This window comes from Microtus oregoni, unplaced genomic scaffold, assembly GCF_018167655.1.
Source record: "Microtus oregoni isolate MIOR12 unplaced genomic scaffold, Mior012 000060F_ref0000265, whole genome shotgun sequence".
In the NCBI taxonomy this organism is placed as follows: Eukaryota; Metazoa; Chordata; class Mammalia; order Rodentia; family Cricetidae; genus Microtus; species Microtus oregoni.
The window spans coordinates 258,033-273,642 of record NW_024543870.1 but is presented as its reverse complement, the minus strand read 5'-3'; the positions used below and the strand labels follow the sequence as shown (position 1 = coordinate 273,642).

The 15,610-nt window shown below is 44.5% G+C and overlaps 1 protein-coding gene across 2 annotated transcripts in view; it reads right to left on the bottom strand.

Annotated features, from left to right (window-relative positions):
* Positions 1–15,610, bottom strand: part of LOC121439279 (integrin alpha-6) — a 67,038-nt gene that overhangs the window by 21,840 nt on the left and 29,588 nt on the right. For both annotated transcript variants that reach the window (XM_041639750.1, XM_041639751.1), the window contains exons 2-10: positions 14,869–14,993; positions 13,161–13,240; positions 11,875–12,130; positions 9,598–9,729; positions 6,542–6,752; positions 5,700–5,893; positions 5,463–5,551; positions 4,203–4,321; positions 41–139 (exon numbers count right to left, since the gene is read on the bottom strand). In XM_041639750.1, coding sequence (XP_041495684.1) covers positions 41–139; positions 4,203–4,321; positions 5,463–5,551; positions 5,700–5,893; positions 6,542–6,752; positions 9,598–9,729; positions 11,875–12,130; positions 13,161–13,240; positions 14,869–14,993 — 1,305 coding nt within the window. The remainder of the gene's footprint in view (positions 1–40; positions 140–4,202; positions 4,322–5,462; positions 5,552–5,699; positions 5,894–6,541; positions 6,753–9,597; positions 9,730–11,874; positions 12,131–13,160; positions 13,241–14,868; positions 14,994–15,610) is intronic.

Here is a 15,610-nt window from a genome sequence, read left to right as displayed (position 1 = left end):
GAGAACCGAGACTGCCCCCAGAATCACAAAGCCAACTCACCATATTCCGCTAGGTGACCCACACAGGGACTTCTGGCGCAGGTCAATTCTGTTGGGGGTCACTGTGACAGTCTTCAGAATGTTAATCACTGGCCGGGATCTGAGGACAAAAGGAATGGAGAACCTAAGCCTTTTGCTATCTGGAGCATTGAGGTCGTGCACACAGTAGGCAGCATTTGAGGAGTCCAAAGCAGCTTTTTAAACACGGGAAAATGAATGTGTGTAGCTACAACTTCTTCCTCCACTGTGCAAACAAAGCACACAACTAATGGGTAGAAACTTAACGCCACTTAAATTACACAATATTTAAAATTGTACTATATTAAAAACCAACAGACTTGCAGGGCAGGGATGGCACACACCTTTAATCCCAGCACTCCGGAAGGCAGAGGCAGGCTGATCTCTGTGAGTTCAAGGACAGCCAGGGCTACACAGAAAAACCCTGCCTCAAAAAAAAAAAAAAAAAAAAAAAAAAAAAAAAAAAAAGACTTACTGCATGCAATATCTTCAAGCAAATACTTTCTCCATTACAAAATACTCATAGCCAAGTAATCTTGTATGTTCTTTTCAGACACGTTATCTCTTTATGTTTCTGTTACAAGTATCTACAGTTTCCACTAAATAGTAGCTTTTTATGTCGACTGTTCTCTGGGGAGGTATGTCTCATTCCTGAACATTCGGAAGGCTCCTCCTCCTATCACAGAAATATGACTCATTACCCTCCACCTGTAGTGTTTGTTGCTGAACTGTGACAATGTTATGGCCTCCGTATACTCAGTCATCACCAGCAGCCATGTTGACAACACCACACAGAAATCTATGTTGGCAGCCGAGCTTACTTATAATAAATCCCCAGCAGCACAGCTTCAGAGTCTACGAACGTGTGCCTTCAAAGCACTGCGTTCAGGAAGCAGAGGCAGGGAGGTTGCTGTAAGCTTAAGTCTGCTCTGCTCTATACGTGTCTTTAATAAAAGTAAGGCTTTTTTCCCCTACAGTGTCTCTGTAAACTTGAATCTTTAACCATTCCCCAGCTGCTGTGCTCCAAGCCCACAAAAATAAATAAATAAATAAATAAATAAAGCAAATAAAAAGTAAAAAATTCTAAGTCCTACCCTTTGGCTCTGCTCATTACATGAAAACATTTTTTCTTCCCTGATGTGTTCCCTGGTTCTGGGGCAAAGAAGACACCAGAGGCCTTTGGCCCGAGCCTGACACAGCCACAAGAACACCAGTATATGGTGGCTATGCGCTGGGGGAGGGGCTGGGGGGCGGGGAGGCACGGTGGGGCGATTCTGGCTCACCTCTCACCCCTACTGCTCCCCTTCAGAACGGAGAGTGGGTATAGAGTTTCACGACCACGAGGATCCAGCCAGTACTTTGGGGAGCTTATGGTAAACACTGGCATCTTGAAGAACATGCTTTTAATAGGAAACTGTCTTCCAGACCTCAGCCTTCTGGAACCAATCCACTAGTTGTTGGCGAGAATACAAGCCCCTCCATGGGGAAGGTGGGCACCAGTATCAGGGCAAATATCCCCACATCCCCCACTTTTTTATCATTCTGCTTCTAAGGTATATTTAGACAGCTGTGGATTTCTAGGACACTAAGTAGACACATTTTTAACTTGAGTTTTGACAACATACCCCCAAAGTTAAAAATTTGTATCTTTTCACTTATTGTACTTATTTATGCATTTTAAAATAAGTTGCCATATGGGGCTTTACATATTGTAGTATTAATCTGTTAATACATACATTTCAAAACATTTGAACACCCTTGGCTGTGTGTCTGCTTGAATTTCCATTTTTCGGCAGATAACACATACAGGGACACAGTATTGAGCAGGATGGAAAATGTCTTTCCGCGCACAAGGCAGTACTTACTGGCTTATCTGCTCATGGTTAAATTGGTCTTTTACTAGCTACTCTGAAGGTCTGTCATGACTCAGGGGGAAACCTAGGACTTGGGACCTAGCCTTAACAGCACAATTGGCCTCACTTTCCTCATCTGTAAAACAATGCTGAGTTGGTTTTCTTGTTACCAAGATTGTGAAATCTAAAGACATACTTAGAACAGAAAAGTCACGGCATTAAAATAGCACTCACTTATTTAAAAGACAAAATTTCGGATATTTTAGTAGGGGCAGTCAAGCTTTCTTGATACTCCAGAGCTGTGTCTCAAACTAGAACCCCAACTCCCTTTTGATGGAAAGTTTGTAGCCTTTACAGATGGCCAACCACTTTCAACACCAAGGAGTTGAAACATATACAAAGGCAGTGTTTGTAGAAACCTCTCTGACTGTGTCACCTGGGAGGGTCACTGTGCCTCACAGCGGCCCCCTGCGGTGGCTCAGAAGGCAAGGGCCGTAGTGCAGCCAAGAGCAAGAACCAGCACTAACGGGACTGTCACCTGGTGACCACATGCTCAACTACCAAGTACCTGGTAAACTTAACCTGACGTAAGTTTCTTCCTTCGGCCGCATCAACAGCTCATCGCAGGCACTCTTCTCCGCTTACATGGCTATCTCCCTGTAACTAACTTCTGCGTGAGACGGCTTTCAGAGATCTAGCCCAGTGTCCTGGGAGCCAGGTAAATGGCGAGCACCTCTACTCAAAGGGCCTGGGAGGCCCAGGGCAGAGGACTGTTTGAGTGGAGGAGTTCAAGACCAGCCTGGGCAGCACCTGTGAGCACGGGTCACAACAGTGAGAGTCTCCAGTGATGGGTTTCCCTCCCACGGGCTCTAGAGGACATCTGAAGGTCAGGTACGGAGGCCGTCTCTACACCTGCCTCTCTCTGAAGGTCAGAGATAGAGGCCGTCTCTACACCTGCCTCTCTTCTGAAGGTCAGATACAGAGGCCGTCTCTACACCTGCCTCTCTTCTGAAGGTCAGATACAGAGGCCGTCTCTACACCTGCCTCTCTTCTGAAGGTCAGATACAGAGACTGTCTCTACACCTGCCTCTCTTCTGAAGGTCAGAAATAGAGGCCGTCTCTACACCTGCCTCTCTTCTGAAGGTCAGAAATAGAGGCTGTCTCTACACCAGCCTCTCTTCTGAAGGTCAGAAATAGAGTCCACCTCTACACCGGCCTCTCTTCTGAAGGTCTAGGGCAATGGCAGGACCAAGCATACAGTTTCACTACACCTTATGGGCCATTTTAAGAAATAAAAATTACTCTAAAGCCAAATAATTTAAAAGACAGAAGAAAAAAGAAACTCAAGACAAAACCCAAACAGGTGTGGTGGCGTACTCCTATAATCAAAGCACCTCGGAGGAAGTCTCAGAAGGACTTCTGAGTGTCAGTGCTTACCACTGCTTTTTGTACCATGGGTTGGAGGGACAGGAGCACTTAAAACTACCGACAATAGGGTAGCTGGTTAGATAAAACTCTAACCCTTTTATCCGCAGCTAAGTACTGAGTGGCAGGCACAAGCCTCCTGAGACCACACACGGACCAAAGCAGGTTACAAACGCTCTGTGTATTGGGAAGAATTTATAGTATGAACATGGGACAGAGATAAAAATCCATCTTTCGGAGCTAAAGAGTGGAAGGTAAAACAAACAAACAAAACAAAAGGGGGAAAATATGGTAAATAACAAGAGGTTTTCTTCTTTAAGTGTTTTGCTTTTTCATCTGAACGAAGGTTGTTTTTAAAAATACCATTTTGCTTCTTTTTATGTGTGTGTGCACGGATGACGTGTGTGTGTGTGTGTGTGTGTGTGTGTGTGTGTGTATGCTGGTGTTTGTGCGTGTGGAGGACCACGGCTGACTCTGAGTGACTCCCGAGAGTCCCTGATCTCTCGTCCACCTCATTCATGAAGGCAGGGTCTTTGACTAAACCCAGAGCAACCGACAGGTAGTCTCACTAGCTAGCTGGCTCTGGGATTCCTTCCTGGGCGGGGATTCCAGGAGGATCACCACACATGGCTGGTTCTGCTGGGCGAGTGCCATGAAGCCCTCCGTCATCTCCCCAAGTCTCTCACAAAGGTTTAAAAGAGACAAAACCTTCCATTAATTCTGACACATTTTTACTCCAAATTAGTTCAACATTAGCAAGATTACACAATTTTTTATCATATAACCCATCAAAAGAAAAGTCTTCAAAATTCATATAATCCTTCGCCTCAAGAAGTTGCTCAACAGGAGTCAAAGATAGCAACACACCTGAATATCGTTACTGAGTCTGAGAGGGAACCGACAGCAACATCAGGGTAGGAATTCCTATCCAGGTCCATGTTTCCGGCGATCGAATAGCCAAAGTAAGGTGTGGTGCCCTCAAGAACCTGAAACACAGGGCATTAGCGTAAACACGGGGCCACTAAGTGAGCTGGCCACCTGCACTTTGGGTGAGGAATGAAGCTCAGTGGAGAGCACTTCCCCAGCATGGACAAAACGGTGGGTGAGAGGCCAAGCAGAGGAAAAGAAAATAAAACAAAGAAAAGTTTATTCTGAGTCAAAATTTCAGTTCTTATAAAAATTATAATATAGTATAAATGTATAGTATCTATTACTTCACACAATTCATAAAAGCCATCTGATTCACACAATATTCCAAAGGATAAAAGCCTATTTTGTTTATTAAATTAATCAGTGTAGTTTAAAACCAATCTAACTGCCCCCCCCCAAAGTCTTATTTTCAAAACCAGTCAGAACTTTTGGGGTCCCAATTCTCTGGGTAATTATGATCTTCTACTTTGTTCGCCCAGTTCTAACTCCAGTAAGCGCGCGGCTGAGGGAAGCGGAGCACAGGCCACCCCCTCCCGCTCCCAGCTGAGAAGAGTTGACTTCGCTCTGGTTTATGTGGATTTCCCAGCTTAGGATTTAAGACATTTTACAGCTGAAACAATCAGGCCCCTGCATCTGTGTGTGTGAGTCAAAGCCATCTTCAGTGATACTCTGCAATTCACTGGGCTTGAGAGATGGTTCAGTGGCTAAGAGCATGGACCGCTCTCCCAGAGGACCCTAGTACCATTCCCAACACCCATATCAAACGTCTCCTGTAACTCTAGTTCCAGGGGATCTGACACCTTTAGCTTCCTGAAGCATTATTGGTCACCTGTGCATGTGCATGCACATACACACACATTTTACAAACACACATAATTAAAAGTATATGTTTTAAAATTCATATTATTGGACAGGGCTAGAGAGATGGCTCAGAGGTTAAGAGGACTCAGGTTCAATTCCCAGCACTCACATGGTGGCTCACAGCTGTCTGTAGCCCCCGTTCCAGAGGATCTGGTGCCCTGGAACCACACAGACATACATGCAGGCAAAACACAAATGCACATAAAATAAAAATAATTATTAAAAGTTCATACTATTGTATACTTGGAACTGAAATACTCATGAAAACATACTTAAACCTACATAGCACGCTACTAGGCAAAAAGCTGACAGTATTGTAGCGAGGGATCTGGTTACCTGTGTTGGCTTGGTATTTATGCCAGTTGGGGATCCATGATAGATAAAAACCTTCCCCAGATCATCATAGGGAGCTCCAACAGCAATATCTGTTGATATCACATTTAAAAAACAAAACAAAAAACCATCATTTAAAAACTCCAGTGTCTCAAAGATGTCACAAACACTCATTAGTCTATCCCTACCAACCGATCTATGATAGTAACAACCACATCACAATCACAAGCTCCTACCCACCTGGATAGCCATCTTGATTAATGTCTCCGATATTTTTTACCGAAATTCCAAACATAGAATCTTTGGTCCCATTAAGACGAACTGGCTTCACATTATTCCATCTGCCTTGCTGGTTAATGTAGACATATACTGCACCCCCAACTTCACCATCCCTGTCAAAATACTGGGGGGCTCCGATAACTATATCTTGCCACCTAAAAACACAATGAAGGAAAGAGGTGGGAACCTCTGCCGAAAATGCCAGCAGGCTGAGGGAAATGACCACCAGTCGGGGCTCAATACAAGCACAACACAAGGGGCCTCAAATCAAGAATTTGCATCTTGTCAATTAAAATACTTAACAGAAGATCCCTAATAAGCCAAGGAAAATAGTGAAGGTAGCAATTCAAAGGCAGTTTCTAGAGTCAGAGCCAAAGCCCAGGAGGACCGCCAGCAAGGGTCTGCTATTCCAGCACTATTTCCGGCTGGCACCAAGAGGTCTGAGTCCTCTATGCACTGATGTGGTCACCACTTCCTACTTTTCATAAGACATTCTGGAGGCTCCAACAGCCCCCACCCTCAAGACACCACAGAACTGTCATGGAGCTAATGCCATTTTCTGAATGTTTTTGCTTTTCAAATTTAAATTTCCAAGAAACAGTGATCCCCAAACACGAGGGAAAAACATAACATTTACAAGGTAATCCTGTGTCACTGGGAGGATAATAAATGTCAGCTGTGAGGAAGACAACACCGGACAGTAAACTTCTGAATCAACTAACCTGTAGTTAGCGCTCCTCTAGACCTACAGAAGCCAGCCAACAGCAACATCAGCCTCATATGATAACCAAAGACTTGCTTACCCATCTGCATTGAGGTCCACCACCGCCACATCATAGCCAAACGAAGAAGCCAGGCCTTCTCCGTCGAATATATACTCGGGGAGAAGATGTGCGGACTTCATGTCTCTTTTGAGCAAGACTACAGCCCCGCTGTGATTGGCTCGTGGAGCACCAGACACAAAAGTGATGTCATCTTTAGACACAATACCCTTCCCTGAGTCCAATGAAAAGCCTAGGAAAACAAAACATAGTCTCGCACATGGATCCTGTACTCGGGGGACGACCCACCCACCTCTCCTCCTGTCCTCCTGTCTACTTGCACATTTGCCACAGTCAGAGTGCTAGCGGAAGGACAGAAGGACAAAGTCACAGCTATTTTACCGCTTTCTATGGATATCAAGACTTTTAAAGAACAATTTATGCTATTTAGTATTTGGATAGCTTGAACTATGGAGAAGCATTCAAACTATGGCCAAGGGAGAGCGAGCTAGACCCCAAAGTCTCCTGGGAATGCCATAGACGCTTGTTACTGAGTGCAAGTTACAGGGGTCTGTGCTGACCGCAGTTTACATGAAGAGCACCTACTCTTACCAGTCTATTGGCAATCAGGTAAGAACAAATGCCAATATTGCTACCACACCCTGGGGAGCATCTAATTATTCTGGATCAACTCAGTTCTCAGACACAAACATGCAAAAAAGAAAAAAAATCCATGCATGGTGATTCACTGTTATTTGAGAATCTCACTTCAACAATAGAGGTGAGTCAGGTATCACTTGGATCAGTTACATACTGTTCAAAGGGTAGGCAACATTGGAATGTCCAATTGTCATGCATGAAGCAGCCCTTCGGGTTATAAACACTGGGATTTGCTAGAAAAGCAAACAGAATTACCCATTGCCAAAACTCCTCAAATGAGCCAGTCTTTCTCTTTATAAAGCTCACCCCTTTTATTGGGTTTTATTAAAAAAAAAAAAGTGTCACCACTACTGTTGCAGTTCTCAAATCGTGAGGTGAATTGAAAATATGATGAGCCCCCAAGTTTAGAGCAAGGCAATATAAGTGAGCCCAGGGCTGAAAACCACCTGGCACCTGAACTCGACCACGGCATGCTTTTTGTATGTGTTTCATTTGAAATGAAATAGAAAATAGGAAGATTTATGCTCTGTATGAATCAAAAAAATTTTTTTTAAATGACCATGACCAAGGCAATTTATTTGTCATCTCAGAGGTCACAAACCTAGGTAGCTATTCATCCTCACATCAGGGGATGTGTCAGGCCGCTCCCTGGGAGGCCGTGTTTTATAAACAAACTGATCGGGATCTGTATAGGAAATGCTGGTCAAAAACAGCAGGCCTGTACGCATGCACGGGACAGGAGAGATGGGAGAAAAATGATTACACTTAGTAAGAGGCAGGGCCGCACCCCTCGCTGGCTTTCATAGGCATATCGTTTTAGACTCCACGCCCACTGATCTTCTCAAATGAGACCCTCACAGCACCGATCAGCAAAAACTAACAACACACATTTGACTTCTTTCTCAGACATCCACTTTTAAGGAAACCCATTCTGAAAGAGGTAAAGGTGTTTGAGGAAACAAACAAAACCCTTCCCAGCTCCCTGTGCTCTACCAGTGGCTGTGTTTATAGACCCCAAGGGCATCTAAAGGCCAAACTATTGGTGTATTCGCCAGAGCAATGAAACATATCCCATCATAAAATAATCCCTAAACAGCACATATGAGAAACAGAAGCTGCTGGTTAATATATACCCAAGGAAAGTACTGGTTTGTTGCTGTTTTCCTTGCATGGAAATCCTTCCTTGTCCTGCAAGGCCACTAACAAACCGCATGCACCCAGCCGCTATCCAGACCCTATCACTTCCATGAATATTTCTCTCTTGGTTGGGGAATTATTAACGGTGTGACCTTGAACTAGCAAATTAAGCTCCTTCGGTAAACACAGGGAGGAGTGACAACCTTTACCAGTACACTGAACATAGTACCTGACTCACACACGACAGGTGTTTAATAAGTAGCTGCTCTAAATGTTCTGTTCCATGCTGCCTTATCAAGTTTGTACAGGGGGTGGGCATGGTGCATGAATTGGAAAGGGTTGCTTTTTCTTAATAAACAGTACTGTTCATGTGTATTTACACAATTAGAATAACTTACATGTATGTTTACTCTAGCATACTATTTAGAATTATTTATTTATCCATATCTGCTTTTTTCCTTTTTATTTAACCTTCCATTGTTCCAGTAATAACTCTCTAGTACACGCGTGTTTTGCCCCCACATCATTTTTAAAAATAGGTTACTATGTAGGTTTAGAAGATTTTTTACATTTTTCCAAGAAATGTACAGTAATTATTCTTTATGTCAACTCACACCAAGAATTAAAGCTTTTAAAAAGCCTTTGTGTAATTACCATAATGTGCAGGAATAATTTAGGACACCATTAGTAATGCAAACAAGCCTTGGGAGTTAAGGAACCGGCACTTAGATCCAATCCGGGTGTCCTCCAAGGCGTGTTAGCAGTCCTGGTTGGCCTCATCTGGGAGCCCTGTGCCACCCACTGGGCCCTCTGACATGGAGCCCCAGTGCAGTCGCAGGGCCAGGCCTTAGAGAGTGGCAGTCGCCAAGGGAGGACCTGGAAGTCCTGACCTGCCACTTAAAAGTAACTTTGCAAGTGGAACTCTTAAGTGGGTGGCTAAAAGAAGCCCTGAAGGGAGAGGAAGGACCACTTAGCCAACAATGAACACCCAGGCATTTCCTCAGGGCTTCATGAAGGGCCTGCTGCAGGCTCCAATGGCTGCCACCAGCTCAGGAGACAGCGCCTTTGCAAAAGGGATAAATTTCCAGGTGACGGCAGGTTCTCCCTGGCTTTGCGGAAGCTCAGGTCAGAGGAGCCAGACGGCAGGCAGTCTGCTGTCACTTCACCAGACTGTCCAGCTGAAGCATGCGCCGAGGCCCCTGGCTCCCACCTGGCCTGCTCTCAGCCTGGGGGCCCTCGGAGGGAGAGTCGCGCAGTGCAGGGTCTGAGAGGGCAGGTACGGGGCCTCTGCTGGCTCCTACCTAGGTAACTGTTAGCAGGAACAGGCACGAGACTTTCATCATGGTCAGTCTCTCCGCCAACTTCATAGGGCCCGTCTTCAAAGATGTTCATGTCAAAAAAAGTGTTATTCTTTTGTTCTACACGAACAATCCCTAAAGGAATGAAATGGAAAACAACAACAACAACAACAAAAAATGAAGATGAAACAAAATAAAATAGATGGCACCTAATAAATACCCCTCGTGTTACCAGGACAACAGAAGTCTAGATGAGACAGACATGGAAGAAGTGATGTTGAGATTGCTCAACACGGGCATGCAAGTTCTTAAGTGAAAGAGATTTGCTCTAGGAATCCTAAAAATGACCCACACATTTTATGAACTATCTTTAAAACACCAGGAAACTAGATGGAAAATGGAATGTTTGCTTAGTCAACAAAAATCTGCAGAAACCTAAATTTGAATGACATGAACTTGAAATAAATGATTATTTTGTTTCCTTTGATCCTATCAGGTTTCCTTTCCTGTAATGTACAGTGAAATTAATATAACCATCTGCTCTTCTAATTGCTTTAACCAAAATTTCATCTTTCGAAAATTCTATACCTCCTAAAAATATTTCTGTCCTGTTAAAACCCAAATAACAATATAACTTTTCAAAAGTGACATTTCGCCAGGCGGTGGTGACACACACCTTTAATCCCAGTACTTGGGAGGCAGAGGCAGGTGGATCTCTGTGTGTTCGAGGCCAGCCTGGTTTACAAGAGCTAGTTCCAGGGCGGTCATGACTGTTACACAAAGAAACCCTGTCTTGAAAAACTAAAAAGAAAAGTGACATTTCACTGGGCGATGGTGGTGCTTGCCTTGAATCCCAGCACTCAGGAGGCAGAGGCAGGCGGATCTCCATGAGGCTAGCCTGGTCTACAGAGCTAGTTGCAGGACAGTCAGGGCTGTAACTGTTCTCCCTGTGTTGGGGAGAAAACAAACAACAAACAACAAAACATGTCATTTCAAGTCAGTGTTGCTAAGAATAAAACTCTTTCTAAATACAAAATGTTCTTTCAGTGAGGTCGAAATAGCCTGATGTGTTTGGTTCTAGGAAAAGACTCTGCCAGAGTCAGAGTGGAGACAAAGGAAATAACTTCCGGTGTCACAAGGACTGCCACACAGAAGGCTCTCAAGAACCATTTTCAATAACAGCTGAATTTGTGTGCATGAGAGACACTGGAAAGGGATTGAGCCTGGCACCTCATACACACTATGCAAATGCTATACACTGGGCTACATCCCTGCTCTTTTCAAAATTAATGTTTTAAAAGAATTCTTTTCACACACACACATGCAAGCATGCTCTCGCTCATGGTGCAGGCATGCATGCTCACACAACTGAAGGTGCTAGCAAGAGTCCAGAAGAAGGCACTGGGTCCCCGAAGCTGCCCAGTGTGAGTGCTAAGAAAGTTCTCTGCAAGACATGGGCCTGTATGTGCTCCTAAGCCCCGGGCCATCCTCAGCTCCTACCCCACCTCCACCTCCATGCTTTCTCCTGAGACAGGCCCTTCATCAAGTGTCAAGGCTAGCCTTGAAATTTTGGTTTTCATGCCTCAACCTTCCATGTAGTCATCTTTCCCTGACTTATGGAAATATAATTTATTTTTATTTCTCAAAAAGTTTTATTTCCAAATGATCATGGATTCTCCATCGGGGATTAGAGGTAGGTTACCCTGTGATAGAGCAGTTTGCCATATATCTCATTAATTTTTCAGAGAAACTTAGGTTTATTAAAGGAATTGACCAGACTCATCTGATCACGAAACGTGGGTCATTTTCCCTCTTCTTTCTCTGTCTCCTTTTCTCACAATAATACTGCCAACCAACCTTACCTCAAATTGCCTCTAATTTTTGACTCAAAAATCCCAATCTGCCAGTCATCTGTTCTTTGAGCTTACTATGTTATTAGCAGAACATGGCCTTCTAAGATACTACACAATGGGATGTCCATGCTAACACAGTTCTTTGTATATACCATTTATACCAACTCAGTGTTCACATCACTGGCTTAAAACGAATAGTTTTTCAAGTAACAAACATAAAACAGAAAAAAATATTAATTACTATATTCTTAGCAAAAAACTCAACCCTAAAACATTTGCATTACTGTTAAATTCACAGTGGAAATTTTAATATCCCACCCACTTTCATAAACACCTTATAGCCCACTTAAAATGTACTAAATCATGGGGCTTATTATAGGAATTTATCTGACATTTTAATATGCTTCTGTAAATACAGATGCCATACCTTTCCAGTTGTAAGTACCCGGGGCTCCAAACACAATGTAATGGAAGTCTTTAGTGAAAGTAGCGGCTACCCCTTGCTGACAAGAGCCGAATTTTTCATGGCCTCTCAGTCGGCCATCACAGAAACTCCAGTCTCCCCCATCCATGTCATCCTCTATCTTGAGATTCTGACTCAGGACGTAGCACCTCCCGAAGATGTCCCTGGACTCCTGCTTGGTGTTCACGTGCTGTCTCTTTTCATAGCGATGCGCGCATGTCTGCAAACGGGTGCAAACGGCAAAGCCTTGCTGTTTAAACCTTTGCAAAATTGGGGCGCCGAGCAATATAGCGATAATAAAGAGGTTGGTTCTTTTTTGTTTGTTTTTTTCAAGACAGGGTTTCTCTGTAGCTTTGGAGCCTGTCCTGGAACTAGCTCTTGTAGACCAGGCTCAAACTCACAGAGATCCACCTGCCTCTGCCTCCCAAGTGCTGGGATTAAAGGCAGAGACAATAATCTCCGTTTTCTATAGGATCTTCATGCTACCTCCCACGTAACCCAGTCTGGTGTCTGGAGACAGTACCTCCAAGTCCATTTCACTTACTGCCCCTGTGTAAGAATCAGTGTTCATCAAGATTTTCGTTTTTTTCTAAGTTTCTGTATAAACTCTGTTATAGCAACTAGTCTGGGAAAGAGAGGCAAGAAAAGATGACCATATTCCAATCAAAAGCGCTTCCAGGCCAGTCTACCCAACAAGCCGCCTCCTATCTGGAGAGGGTAGGGGTGAATGAGAATAAAATTGATGTTACTGTCTATAATCATTTTTATGGTTGGCAATAACTTTGTCTATAAAAACCAAAAAGTTCCCAGAGCAAAAACAGTCCACTTGGCTTTGCTCTTTTTGTCTGAGGAGCAGCTAGTCTCAGGGATATTCAAAACATGTTTATTAAGTTCTTTGGCTCTGGAAGTTTTAAAGACATACGGGTTGCTGGACCAACTCACAGTCTAGCAGCCCTCACAGGAGAAGTGAAGGTTTGGCTTGTTCTCAGAGGTAAACCGAGGCAGGGGTTCTGTGTTTTGTCCACTGCTCTATGCCCATAACCGGCACTGAGGAGGGTGCCCGGTAACCGGCACCGAGGAGGGCGCCCCCGCACCGAGGAGGGCACTCTGTAACCAGCACCCAGGAGGGTGCCCCGTAACCAGCATCCAAGAGGGCACCCCGTAACCGGCACAGAGGAGGGCGCCTCACAACCAGCACCGAGGAAGGCCCCGTAACCAGTACGGAGAAGGACACCCTTTCCCACACTCACCACCACTTTGCCTCCTGGACCCTGACTCTGAACGGTGACTCCCATCCACTGATCTTCCTTGCTTTCTGACATGGGATCAGCTGCGGGAAGTGACATGGGTTATGCAGACAGTTAGTATGCCTGAATGACTGACCGACTATCCAAACCCACACAGTAACAACACCGAACCAAAAACCCAGTAAGAAGCCATTTTCAAACAGCATAGATCCCAAGCCTAGCTACTCAGGAAATTCAGTTACTCCAGATCAATTTCTTATCTCAAGGAAACAGAAACAGTTGCGTGAATCTTTTGTAAAAATTTTGTAATGAGACATTTGAAAATTGTGTAACTGAGACGGAGCCAACCCCTTTGATGCAGCAGTGTGAGACAAGGCATCTAAACGAACAGGGAGTGGGCTCTCTCTGCCTCCCCCCCCATTCATTGTGACAGTGCGAACTGTTCTCTTCTTAGCGGGGAAAGAGGGAGAGAAAATGCGCAGAGGTACCACCATGCGCTCACTGCAGTATCAGCCGCAATCTATGCTAACCCCTTATTTCTGCCTTTCTAAACAAGAACCAAAATGCCAGGGGGGATGTCCAGATACTAAGATTCCCAGAGACAGTTTGCCTTCTTTATTTATATATCTCTACTTTTAAGTTTTCTTTTTTTAACTTTTCTGTGATTAACACGTAATATTTCCTAATCGGAAGACCAGCACGCTATTCCTAAAGGATACAGACGAGAACGGAAGCACGAGCCTGCGTCTCTACTTAGGCCAATAATCAAATTTGGCTTCTCAGAAGCTTCTCGGAACACTAATGGCTCTGTTCAATCTACGGGAAGCCAGGTAAATGAGCTGGTGACACACCTGGACTCCATGATGGCATCTTCTCGCTACGCGGAGGCTTCTAAAACGGGATATTAAAATAAGAGGGAAATAGCCCTGTCTTTTGGAGTCACTGGTTTTAGTTGGGTAAGAGCCTGGTGTTTCAAAGACCTGTCCATGGAACAACGACAATGTATGGGACTCAACAGCAGAACATGTGACCCTTTCAACACCCCATGTGGGGAAACGGTCACATTACATGATTAGTAAGTATATCCATTTTCGGTTCTGGCTGCTCCTAAAGTTTTTTGAAAATTATTTTGACTGAACCCTCTCTCATCAATGAATGTAGCTTGGTCTTTAGGGAAGATATTATTCAAGCTGGTCAGTTCTCATTTTGGAGTTTTCTCATATTTAAATCCTTTCAGGACCAGAGATGCAATCTGGGGGTAGAGAGCTCGCTTAGGACCCACAGGCACTGAGTTAGAGCCCTAGCATCACTAAAACAAACAAAATAAACACATGAATCAAATTAATAATACATAAAAATAGACAAAACAGTCTTTCCCCTAAAAATTTAACAGCAGGTGATGTTTTGACTGCTTAAATACATGATAGGCACGTTTAATTTTCTTCACAGCTGTGAACTGAATTTTGCAACCGTCTCAACATACCACTAGGTGGCAACATAAACACGTCAATGTAGTTAACCCAGATTAAACAAACGTAGCAAACTGGCCCACTTCAGTGTGGTTTAGAGAAGTATTTTCAGGGCAAATAAAACAGTCAAGACTGACAAAACTAAAAGTGGTCCTTTCTGTAAGAATAAATTCTTGTGGCTCCTGTCCCAGCACGGTACAGATAGGCTGGCCAAATGAACAAGGGAGAGAGAGAGAACATACCGTCATTATCAAACTCAATCCGCGTGCAAGGTCCCCGAGAGGTGATGTCACAGCTGTACAGACCCCCTGTTCTGTTCGCCCTCTGCAGTGGAAGTGCTTCTGCCCGAGGGGCCCCCACAAGCAGCCTGGAGATAAAACAAAGAATTTAGAGACATGCACATACTATACTTTCAGCCAGAACCCAGAGCTACGGGCGCTATCCTCTGCCGTGCAGCTGAGGAGTTGGGGACAAAACCGCTCTTGCAGCACAGGCAGCAAGGCCTGGCAACTGGGGCACAATGACACCCCATATCCACAAAGGGAGAGGGAGCCTGTCCCTCCCAGAATCAGCAGCAGTAGCTGGGTGCGATTCCAGTGTCCAAAGACACTCTTCAAGGAACAAGCACGGAACACGGACCGCAGCCAAACAATTCACACTCCCAACTTGGGTGGGAAGCAGCCATCACGTTGCATCTGTAAGTACACGTTGCTTTCCAACCTGAGCCACGAGGTATCTCTGACTACACCTCGCTTTGCAGCGGCTGATCTACAGATTCAGAATCCAACTTCTCACAAAAGCATAACTCAGTGACTCCTGCACCCTGTCTCTCCCCTTATTTTTCTTCCTCAGCTTTATTGATTGACATCCTGGGTCACTTAAATGGCAATATTTTCGCCTCACGGGTGCCCGATACAAGCTCTGCCCTATCACCCAGGATGTGGGATGAAAATGCAGCTTCCTTCTCACCCCAGATTTCCCAAG